General features: G+C 40.0%; 2 protein-coding genes across 2 annotated transcripts in view; both read left to right on the top strand.

Moving 5' to 3' along the window:
* Positions 1-12,752, top strand: part of LOC103108121 (C-C motif chemokine 15-like) — a 290,207-nt gene that overhangs the window by 232,515 nt on the left and 44,940 nt on the right. The gene's annotated exons all lie outside the window — the stretch shown is intronic.
* LOC132541998 (C-C motif chemokine 3-like) lies at positions 5,327-8,533 on the top strand. The gene is made up of 3 exons (XM_060203948.1): positions 5,327-5,510; positions 6,664-6,778; positions 7,222-8,533. Exons 1-3 carry the CDS (start codon positions 5,444-5,446, stop codon positions 7,310-7,312), a joined length of 273 nt encoding a protein of 90 aa, XP_060059931.1. The 5' UTR covers positions 5,327-5,443; the 3' UTR covers positions 7,313-8,533.

The raw sequence follows: 12,752 nt of genomic DNA on the forward strand, positions 1-12,752 counted from the left end.
GTTAAATTATTAATACCACACCTCTTGCAACAATAAACCATTAAAAATTGAGAAAGCAATAAAAAAGTAAGTCTCTTTCTCAAAATTCTAGAACACTTCCTGTTTAGTATAAAGTCAAGATGGGCATACCTTGGGTTTAGTGACAGCTGAGTGATGTCATCAAGGACTCAGTCTTAGAACATCTCCCTTATATCATTTTGTTGACTTTTTTTCTGTGAGACTGTCACTTTATGATTATAAACTGGTGTCTGCTTCTCAGGCACTATAGCTTCACAGTATCATACATAGGCATAGGAAAGTGTCTCATAAAAAAACAGAGGGAGCTGGGCAGTGGCGCAGCGTGTTAAGCGCACATGGCAGAAAGAGCACGGACCAGCATCAGGATCCCAGTTTAAGCCCCCCACTCCCCACCTACAGAGGGTTTGTTTCGCAGGCGGTGAAGTAGATCTGCAGGTGTCTTATCTTTCTCCCCCCTCTGTCTTCCTTCCCTCTCTCGATTTCTCTCTGTCCTATCCAATAACAACAACATCAATAATAACAATAATGATAATAAACAAGGACAACAAAAAGGAAAAAAATAAAGTTTTTAAAAAATAGAGAAAAAGCAATGTTACTAGTGTTTCTGAACTTGGTTTTCTGCATAATTTGTTTTTTTTTAATAATTTATTTCTTTATTGGGGAATTAATGCTTTACATTCAACAGTAAATACAATAGTTTGTACATGCATAACATTCCCCAGATTCCCATTTAACAATACAACCCCCACTATGTCATTCATCATCTTTCATGGACCTGTATTCTCCCCATCCACCCACCCACCCCAGAGTCTTTTACTTTGGTGTAATACTCCAATTCCATTTCAGGTTCGACTTGTGTTTTCTTTTCTAATCTTGTTTTTCAACTTCGGCCTGAGAGTGAGATCATCCCATATTCATCCTTCTGTTTCTGACTTATTTCACTCAACATGATTTTTTCAAGGTCCATCCAAGATCGGCTGAAAACGGTGAAGTCACCATTTTTTACAGCTGAGTAGTATTCCATTGTGTATATATACGACAACTTGCTCAGCCACTCATCTGTTGTTGGGACACCTGGGTTGCTTCCAGGTTTTGGCTATTACAAATTGTGCTGCCAAGAACATATGTGTACACAGATCTTTTTGGATGGATGTGTTGGGTTCCTTAGGATATATCCCCAGGAGGGGAATTACAGGATCATAGGGTAGGTCCATTTCTAGCCTTCTGAGAGTTCTCCAGACTGTTCTCCACAGAGGTTGGACCAATTGACATTCCCACCAGCAATGCAGGAGGGTTCCTTTGACCCCACACCCTCTCCAGCATTTGCTGCTGTTACCTTTTCTGATGTATGACATTCTCACAGGAGTGAAGTGATATCTCATTGTTGTCTTTATTTGCATTTCTCTGACAATCAGAGACTTGGAGCATTTTGTCATGTGTTTCTCGGCCTTTTGGATCTCTTCTGTGGTGAATATCCTGTCCAAGTCCTCCCCCCATTTTTGGATGGGGTTATTTGTTGTCTTGTTGTTGAGTCTGGCAAGCTCTTTATATATGTTGGTTATTAAACTCTTATCTGATGTATGACATGTAAAGATCTTCTCCCATTCTGTGAGGGGTCTCTTGGTTTGGGTAGTGGTTTCTTTTGCTGTGAAGAAGCTTTTTAATTTGATGTACGGTTTTCTGCATAATTTGTAATGTAACTGCAGCTTACTCCCAGACATAGTAAAAGCTAATTTTAAAAATGTATAAAGCACAGAAAAATTAAAGATTTCCTTTCTGAAAGTTGGGTAGGCAGCAGGGCAAGTAAGGATATGAGATGTTTCCTCTCTATCCACTTTATTGTGGCATATATGAAATTCTAACCAAGTAGTGCAAGCAAGAATTAGACCCATGACTCTCTTCAGTCTACAGGCCTGGAAATTGGCACTTACAACCTCCACATCAAAACAAAACAGAAAACAGTAGAAGTTGATTTGAGTTGACCTGTAAGCCTGGAACTGGTGCTTTCTTTTTGAACTGATGCTTTCGACCCTATCTTGTTGCCTGAAAAAATAATAGGTGATTCATACACATCCAGAAGCCTGCCAGAAAATAACCTCTAGCAAAGAAGAATTAAAGTGACCTGTAGAGTTGAAAATGGACATTTGCAAGAAAGAATTAAGAGGACATCCCCTCCAGTGGCTTAGAGCTTCCAGCCCTAGCACATAGCAGAGACCTGGAAAACTTTTTAAATTGGGTAAGAAGAAAAGGAAGTTAGTGGAGTACATTTGAGATAGAATATGCCTACCCCCACATTGTACAATGTCTGCTTTATTATTATTATTACTATTTGCTCTTATGTTTTAATATAACATTTTTTCCTATCAAAAATGAGGTCACATAGCACTTATGGATCAGGGGAAGGGAAACCCAGAAATGCTTATATTTTAACCTTATTTCAAATTCTGAAGCTTAATGTAATAATGTTTCTTTCCCTGATAGTAGGTACATTTCTGTTACCTAAATCTATCCACTATTAGCATTTTTACTTTAAGTGTATCACCCCCAGGTTTGCTACTTTCATTGCTTACTTGCTCCACCCTTCCTTTTTTTTTTTTTTTACTATAGGATATGTTTTAGTCACAGTATAGATGAAATTTTATATTTTATTACTTAACGTTAACATCATGTGACTTTTCCAAATCATTTTAATGGTTTTCAGAAATGCCTAATTTACCCAACCATCAGCCTAGTGCAGTAAAGGTATCATATGTTATTGTAGCGTATCTGGACTAGCACCACGTTTTAATTTTTCTAAACTGTAACAAACATCTATATCCATAAAGCGTTTTCCATAAATGAGGTTATCTCCATAAGATATTTTCCCAGTTGTAGGCTTTTGTGTCAAAAGATAAGGGCATTAAGTCTCCTCATCTCCATAGATACCCCATACCTAGCACATGTTCATGTGCATTTTCTATTGTTTAACCTAGTGATGGCTTACTGTAGGGATTTACAGATATTTGAAAAAAGGAAACAGTGGTTGGAAAACTAACCTCATCATTCTTGTTATGCTTGTCTATGTTTCCCCAACTCCATTTTGTCTATCTGTCTCTAGATCAGTCATGGTCTTAGTTACATGAGACTCTGGGGCATTGTAATATTTGCCACATCTACACCTGTGAAATATCTTTGTAAAGAGAAAAGATAGATCTGTTCTTGGTAGAGGAATCAGCTAAGCTTGACTCCCCAGTGGCAAGCATTCCTGACTCTGTCCGGCTTACCCCCACCTCATTGCTTAGTCATTTCCTTAGAACACCAATCAACATGATGTCATGGTCCCTTTCGGCCGAAGTGTGGTTTAAGTGTGACTTGTGTGTCCAGGATGCTGTACCATCACAATAGAGGTGACTAGATGTATTCAGAAGAGCTGTAGCAGAGCATCAGATGTGTTCTGGGGAAGGAATCATTAATCTGTAGATCTCTCCACACAGTTATAGCTCTGATACTAGCATCAGCTCACCTCACTTCATTGTCCAAATTGTTTCCAAACAATTTCCAATTTCAGCCCCAATAAGTAAGCAGTTGAGCTATTCTAATGTACCCTGAGACTCCATGTGACCCATGTGTCAAGGCATGTGCAACTCATTACATGACACCATTACTTCCCCTCCAGCCTCCTGTTTCCTTAAAGACAGGCTAAATTCTGTTACCCAATCTATTATCCAGAACTGACCATTAGTAGCATTTAGTTTCTTTCAAGTTGATTTTTCTAGGCTTTGATACTTCTATTACTGACTTGCTTTTTCCCTTCTTATATTTAATATTATATGACTTAGCCAGTCCATCCCTGTTTTTTATGTTTATTTATTCCCTTTTGTTGCCATTGTTGCTTTATTGTTGTAGTTATTATTGTTGTTGTTGTTGATGTCGTTGTTGTTGGATAGGACAGAGAGAAATGGAGAGAGCAGGGGAAGATATAGAGGAAGAGAAAGACACCTGCAGACCTACTTCACCTCCTCTGCAGGTGAGGAGCAAGGGGCTCGAACCAGGATCATTAAGCTGGTCCTTATGCTTTGCGTCACGTGCGCTTAACCCGCTGTGTTACCACTCAACTCCCCATCTCTGTGTTTTTAAGAGACACTTAATTTACTCAACCAGAAATAACCCCAGCCTTGTAGTCTACAGCTGACTATAAGGGGATAAGCATGTGAGTTGGATTCCAAGAGGCTTGGCTTTACATCTGCTCCTCTGCCATCCCAATGAGTTTGTCAATCAGCTTCTGACTGTAGTTCTCAGCTCTCAAGTATCTTCTGTACTACAAGTCTCTCTTACAACCCTTGTCCTTTCTCCTGTTTAGAATGTGCCCTAATGATCTGAACAGACGTTTACACTACATTACTTAAGTTCAATGGCTTAAGATTCCTTAAGTAAAAGCAAAGAACTTCACAAAATATTTCAAAATGTCCTGGGCTCTTTCCCAAAGAAGTTTGTCTATCCAAGTCTTTGAATCTGAAAAGGTAGATAGAGAGGACTAATTTTTAGTTGGGAAAATTTAGACTTAACATGATTCAAACACTAGGCCCTACTGGTTTCTAGGATAAATGCAAATAAAGACAACAATGAGATACCACCTCACCCCTGTGAGAATGTCATAAATCAGAAATGACAGCAACAACAAATACTGGAGAGGTTGTGGGGACAAAGAAACCTTCCTACACTGCTTGTGGGAATATAAATTGATCTAATCCCTGTGGAGAACAGTCTGGAGAACTCTCAGAAGGACATGGACTTTCCCCATGACCCTGCAGTTCCTCTCCTGGGGATATAGCCTAAGGAACCAAACACACAAGAACCTGGGTATAAGCCCCTGCTCCCCACCTGCAGGAGGCAAGCTTCATGAGTGATGAATCAGGTCTGCATGTGTCTGTCTTTCTCTCTCCCTCCCCTCTCTATTGCCTATCAACTAAAAATAGAAAGAAGGGGGGGATGACTTCCAGGAGCGATAAATTCATTGTGCAGAAACCAAGCCTCAGTGATAACCCTGGTGGCAATGACAGAGAGATAGATAGATAGATAGATAGATAGATAGATAGATAGATAGATAGATAGATAGAGGTTTGTCATGTGAAGAGGAAACAGCTAAGCACTATTCCTGGCTGATGCCAACTCCTGGTCGTCCATCTGGAAAAACAACTTCCTCAAAAGCACCCCAAGTGAACCAACCATTCTTGTGTCCATTCCAAACCTCCATAGCAACCACAGGCAACCCTGAGTTGTATAACTCACATGACACCACGATACTCACATTTTTTTTTTTTGCATAGGCACCTCTGGTTTCTATTTCTGCAGCTTATAAAAAAGAGGGGAGATAGCATAGATCTCAACAAAAGATCAGAAGTAGTGAGCTCTCCACTCAGTCCAGGATCCCCTGCCCACCAGCATCATGAAGCTCCTCGTGGCTGCTGTCTTTGTCCTCTTCTGCACCAAGGTCCTCTGCTCCTACGCACAAGGTGAGCCTGTTCTCCATTTCCTTTTAACTGTAGCTCTCCACACTCTGGTCAGAAGTCAGACCCTGTCTCCCAAGAGCTGTCACCTGAGCACCCTCACATGAAATTAGAGCACCTCAGATAGGATTTCAAAATACCAAGATTGTTTTTTTCAAGAGGTTCGAAAGGAAATTATGGAGTTGGGTCAGTCCTACTTTTTTGCATGAGATAATAAAAGTCTAACGTATGATTTTATTAGCATGAGGCAGAATCTAGGTTTATTTATTTCCTATTTGTCCTGGGTTAGTTTTAGAATTACTTCAACCATTCTTGAGAATCATAAGAATTGTCCTTACACTCACCTAAGTAGTTTATGACTTAATAGATTAGAAAAAAAAAATCCGGGACCAGACGGTGGCGCACCTAGTTAAGTGCACATATTACAGTGCACAAGGACCTGGGCTCAAGCCACTGGTCCCCATCTTCAGGGGGAAAACTTCACAAGTGATAAAGTAGGGCTGCAGGTGTCTCTGTCTCTCTCCTCTATCTCCCTCTCCCCTCTCAATTTCTCTCTGTCTCTGTCCAATAACAAATAAATAAATAAAAATATAAAAAGAGGGAGTCGGGCTGTAGTGCAGAGGGTTAAGCGCAGGTGGCGCAAAGCACAAGGACCGGCATAAGGATCCCGGTTCGAACCCCAGCTCCCCACCTGCAGGGGAGTCGCTTCACAGGCGGTGAAGCAGGTCTGCAGGTGTCTATCTTTCTCTCCTCCTCTCTGTCTTCCCCTCCTCTCTCCATTTCTCTCTGTCCTATCCAACAATGACAGCAACAATAATAACTACAACAATAAAACAACAAGGGCAACAAAAGGGAATAGATAAATAAAATAAATTTAAAAATTATAAAAAAAATATATAAAAAGAAAAGAAAATTCCAAAAAGAGTCAGAAGAGATTTGAGAAGGCTTCCTGTAGAGTAAGATAGAAACCAAAATGGAGAAACAAAACCAAAGACAAAGCTGGTAAAATTTAATGCGAAATAAGCAAGCAAGAGTTAAATCATTTAGTTTCTATCTGCCAAAATCTCAGCTCTGAACTCTGCAGTCTCTCCCTTTCTTTCTGACCCTTCAGACTATTCCATGCCCCTGATTTCCCTTCTGGTGTCTTGTTCCCTCACAGAAAGAACTTACAGCCCAGCCACCTGCTGCTTCTCCTTCATCTCCCGGCAGATCCCTCGTAAATACGTGGTGGGCTATTTTGAAACCGGTGGCCAATGTCTCCAAAATGGTATTATGTAAGTATCAACCCTCCTTCCTACCATGGAGAGACACAAGTTGTAGGGACAGGAGCATATAGACAGGAGTTGAGACAGGGAGCTGTTGACAAGTGCCCTAACTTGCAAATAAGAAAGGGCCTGGGAAGGCCCTGCTCTGGGTAGGTACCTTCTGTGCTTATTTCCTAATATTCCTAATATGAGATGGGACCCGAGGGAACCAGAATGGATGTGTCTAGAAGTAGAGAAAGAAAGGAGAGGAAGAGATATCAGAAGAGGTAGCCTGGTGTTAATCTCCATAAATGACTCAGGAAAAGACCAGAAGTCCCTGATTTGGGGGTAATAGTTCCTTGATAAGACAAACTAGTCCTGAACTGCCCACAAAGATGAAGATGAAGGATCATGGGTTGTCAGAAATGTCCTTACTCATTTACTTTAAATTAATACTTCTGCCCTCTTCACAGCTTTCTCACCAAAAAGGGCCAGCAAATCTGTGCCAATCCTAAAAATGCCTGGGTCCAGGAATACATCAGTGACATAGAGAAGAATCATTGAGTGGTCCAAAAGGAACCTGTTAAGGTTTGAATCAACTGGGTGGCATGGACCTGAAACAGGAAACTTCCTCACAACCTGAGACTGTCCCTCACCCCCATATTCTAAAAGCCTCCATTCATTTAGTTAAGCTATTTAACTGCTTTAACTTATTTTATTTATTTGATGTTTTCTCTGATAAATTGTTTAACACTCTCTTATCCCCAGACCCCTTCCTAGTCCATCCTACAGTGGCTGACTCACATTCACGGTGATGATAAATGCTATTAGTCCTATGTCTGGGTAAATATTGGACCAAACCTATCAACAGGTGCTTTTGAGTTTTTGCTTGCTTGTTTTGTTTTTTAGATAGAGATAGAGGCAGAGAGAGTAAAAGAGACCACAGTATTAAAGCTTCCTTCAGTGTGGTGAGGGCTGGGCTCTAAACAGCTTTTTTTTCCCCCCATTTTCTTGGCTAGGACAGAGAAAAATTGAGAAGGGCGCTTCACCTCTCCTGAAGCATAACCCCTGCAGGTGGGGGAGCAGGGACTCCAACCAGATCCTTGCAGAAATCCTTGAGCTTTGTACTACGTGAGCATAACCAGGTGTGCCACCGCCCGGCCAGCTTATTGAATTTTTAATGAATCATTTACTCTGATAAAAATGTCAGAATACTTTCCTCTAAGTATTTGATAGTTTCTGGTCTAACATCCAAGTCCTTGTTGTACTTTGAATTTACTTTTGTTTCTGGTGAAATGTAGTAATTTGTTTTCATTCTTCTGCACATTTCAACCCAAGTTTCCCAACACCATTTATTGAAGAAATTAAATCAATATTCTAAAATTTTTTATAAATGTGTTTTTTGCAACAGTAATTATTATCTTTCATGACTAAGTCCTAGTCTTAGAGGCAAAAATTGCTAGTTCATGATATGTAATTACTGAGCTTTAGTTTTTTAAAAAAGAGATTTTATTTATTTATTAATGAGAAAGATAGGAAGAGAGATAGAAATAAGCAGACATCACTCTGGTACATGTGCTGCCAGGGACTGAACTTGGGACCTCATGGTAGAGAATTCAATGCTTTATCCATTGTGCCACCTCCCAGATCACCTGAGTTTTATTTGTAATGTTGTCAAAAATATTGGAAAATAAAAGAACAATTAGACTTATCATGTACAAAAACATGTTAGAATAATAGAGAATCCTTTTGTTTTCTTAAATAAATTTTGGTTTTGTTATGTTTTCCCCTGACAAATCAGATTCATAAGAGGGAATGATTAGGGGTGTGTAGGTAATAATGGAAGATAAGAGAAAAGAGAAAAAATGAGAGAAAAATTTCCAGTGACAGCAGGCTTTACATTATGTCAGTGGCACATTTCCTCATAGGCTAAGAAAGAAACAAAACATTAACAACAAATGCATGAACACACTCTACAATTCAAAGATGATAGAGAAAAACTGTTTAGGAAAAATGAAGCAACTCTCAGTGAGATTATATGTTTATATAATCAAAGACAAAACTTACTTAATTACAGTTCTGTAGCTAGCAAATATGTTCTCCAGTTAAGGTAAAGACTGAGAGAACTTGTGTCAAACTCTTTGCACATTTCAAATAGAAAATCAGAGATTCAGAGAAGAATAAAGAGTAGCAATGTTGGCAAGTATATTGGTAAATCAATAGTAGCACTGGCTACATAAACAATGGCTTCTTGTGTGAGAGAAAGAGCACTCTGAATAACATAAAATTAGAGTTGATGGGGTTCAGGTAAGTTAAACTACTAAACACTTTCTGACTGGAGAGTAAATGAAAGTACTATTTTGGGGAGCCAGGCGGTGGCGCACCCGGTTAAGCACACATAGTAACCGCACAAGAATCCGGGCTCCAGCACCCCATTCCCACCGGCAGGGGGCACGCTTCACGAGTGACAAAGCAGGTCTGTTGGTATCTTTCTCTCCCTCTCCATCTTCCTCTCCCCTCTCAATTTTTTCTCTGTCCTACCAAATAAGATTTAAAAAATAATAATAAAAGGAAAAACGGCCGCCGGAAGCGCTCCAGCGATAACCCTGGAGGCAATAAATAAATAAATAAAAGTACTATCTTTATATTTCAAATTTTTTAATTAGGGGGCCGGGTGGTGGCGCACCTGGTTGAACACACATGTTACGATGCACAAGACCTAGGTTAGAGCCCCTGGACCCCACCTGCAGGGGAAAAGCTTTGCAAGTTGTGAAGCATTATTGCAGCGCTCTCTCTCTCTCTCTCTCTCCTTCCCTCTCGATTTCTGGCTATCTCTATTTTAATAATAAAAAAATTAAGTCTATGTCTGTTTCCACAATGGGTTAGAAAGCCATCACAACATTTTTTCCATCAGTAGCTTCCCAGATAGGAGTTCCAGACCAATAATGTCTTCTGAGACATAGCAGCTAAGTTTATTGGTGTTGAGGCTGCCATAGTTAGTGCGGGTGGCACACATGGGCCAGCACTGGAGCAGTGTTTGTCAAATCTGATCACTGGCTATGCCAGGAACCTCTCTCTCAAGCAGGAGCACTACTATGCCATCTGGTCTTCACTCTGTCTAAAGTTATTGACTCTTCCACAAATAGACTTTACAATGAAGAAGATATACAGAGAGGCAATTGAACAATGGTGGCAGTGAGGTTTTCAGTCTGTTAAGATATCACTACTTCCTGCTACCCTGCTCCGTGAGCTGTTAGTCTACTTCATGTGCACTTAGAATTAAACACACACCTAAGTAAACAATGTTGAACTGGTAGACCAATCAATGCTAAGAAAAGGAAAAGTCCCAGAGATCTGTACTCCAATCAAAAAAAAAAAAAAAGCATGAAAGTCTGCCAAATAAGATTATGAGGAGAACTATTGCAGTTTCCACTGGAGGAGGATGGAGACACAGAACACTGGTGGTGGGGATTGTGTGGAATTATACCTCTATTATCTTATAATTTTGAAATCACTAAAAAAAAATATGAGCTAGATTATTGGACAAAAAGAAACCTAAAGGATGACCCTATGAGACAGTCCATAATAACCCCAGGCTAGCTGCCAGGGGTGGAGTAGCTCACCCTGGACTTTTTCATACGACTACTCCCAGTCGTTTCTGGGAGATGTTTTATTTCCAGCAATAAAAATCCATTATCAATCACTATGATAGTCATTTTTACAATCTTCATAACTATAGTCTGGTTAGACAAAGAATTCTTTATAAGTCTTGGGGACCTGTGTTCCTTATTTTTTCGAAGATATACAGTAAAATAGGGTCCTAGGCAAAATAATACCCCACTCCCAGAAAGCTAACCATGTCCTAACGCCTGGAATCTGTGGATATTTTATGTTACACAGCAAGGAGTAATTAAAATAGTCATTGGTTGACTTTAGCATAGGAAAATTGTTGTGCATTATCTGAGAGAACCCGGTGTAACCACAGGGCTCTTTTAAAAAATTCTTTATTTTCATGAGAGAGCAGAGCACTGTTCAATTCTGGAATACAGTGGTGCCAGGGACTAAACTTTTAATCCAAGGGACCTCAGGGAATAAAGGTCTGGCGCACTACCTCTGCACTATTTCACCCAACCAATCATGGTATTCTTATAAAGGAGGCTGAAACCATTGATGTCGGAGTGATGTAATGTGAGAAAGACTCAACCAGCCATTATGACTATAGCCAAGGGATGTGAGCTGTCTCTAGAAGCCCAAAACAGACAAGAGAATTAATTTCTCCTTAGAGATTTCAAAAAGGAACAAAGCTCTCAGACACCTTGCCTGGTTCATTTCTGAACCATTGGTCTCCAGAACTGTAAGAAAATAAACTTGAGGGAGTCAGTGCAAAGCACAAGGACCTGCATAAGGATCCTGGTTCGAGCCCCTGGCTCCCCACCTGCAGAGGAGTCGCTTCACAGGTGGTGAAGCAGGTCTGCAGGTGTCTATGTTTCTCTCCCCCCTCTGTCTTCCCCTCCTCTCTCCATTTCTCTCTGTCCTATCTAACAACGATGACATCAGTAACAACAACAATAATAACTACAATGATTTAAAAAAAAGACAATAAGGGCAGCAACAAAAGGGAAAATGAATAAAAATACAAAAAAAAAAAAAAGAAAGAAAATAAGTTTGTGTTACTTTAAGCCACTAAGTTTATGGTAATTGTCATGGCAGCAGTAAGAATCTAATATAAATATTTACAGATAAAATGATAAACTGTATGGATTCAAAATAAGTTCACAGTTTCTTTGGTACTCTTTTTTATGGAGAAATGGGATCTAAGTTCTTTGATTTGGAAAGACTTGTGACTGCTTTGGTCAATAAATAATGGTGGAAGAGATAAGATGTGGATTCTGTGGCTAGGTCCTAAAAGGCCACATGGCATCTTCCTTACTATCAGGAGCATTTGCCTTGGAGTTCTAAGACTGCCATCCTAGAAGGACCATATGCGGACAGCTCCAGCTGGCAGCTCCAGCTGAATCTGTTCTTCAACCATCCCAACTTAAGTACCAGATATAAGATTAAAGAAGCTATTTTAAGGGCTAAAAACACAGTTCACTTGGGTAGTAAGCTTGCTTTGTCATGCATACTACCCAGACTCAAGCCTGGCCCCCACCACAGTGAAGAGAATTTCAGTGCTGTGCCGTCTTTTTCTCTGTCTCTCCATCTGTTTCTTTCCTTCTATCTAAAAAAGTAAGCCTGAAACAGTGAAGCCCCACCGATGACTACAACAGCAAAAAGAAGCTACCTTTGGAGTTCATACTCCAGCTCAGTTACTAAGAATTACTTATGACTTGAGTTGCTTGCAACATTAATCACTAATATCACATTGGTGTGAACAGGAAGTTGTGAAAGAATGGCAGCACCTTCTTACTAAAAAGAAACACTCAGGTCCTAGTCTGTAAATATGTTTGCACTTCAAAGCAGATTGTAGAGATACCAACTTCTGGTCTCCCACTAAGGAAATAATTTGTTCAGAAAGGTCTCAATGAACTGAGGAAATGATTTCCTCAGAAGTATTCCCATGCCTTGGAGAAACTAAGCTATTGTTGCTATACACTTAAATCCTGTGTTAACCAAAGGGTGTTAACATCCCTTGCCTGAGCTGACAGTTCACAGCAGTGACACCAATACAATGATTAAAATCTTCCCCTCCAGTCACCCCCACTTTCTGTCTTCTGAAGCTAAGGAGTTTTCTATGAAGAAAAAGGGTTATGACTTGAACTCAGGAAGGAGGTACTAGTTGTAAGTACCTAAGTCTTGTCCGTCCAGAATCATGGAAGCATTTGAGACTCCATGGTCATCTGCTGTTAAGAGTTTGGATTAACTTCCCCATGGCTGAACCATTAGCAATGTTGGGATTTAAATCTGGATCCATATCTGTGCTCCTACACATCACATTCATGTCTCTAAAGACCTGCAACAGATTTAGCCTGGCATTCCCTACTCTTTGACATTAACATCTGCT

Source organism: Erinaceus europaeus, chromosome 12, assembly GCF_950295315.1.
Source record: "Erinaceus europaeus chromosome 12, mEriEur2.1, whole genome shotgun sequence".
Lineage (NCBI taxonomy): Eukaryota > Metazoa > Chordata > Mammalia > Eulipotyphla > Erinaceidae > Erinaceus > Erinaceus europaeus.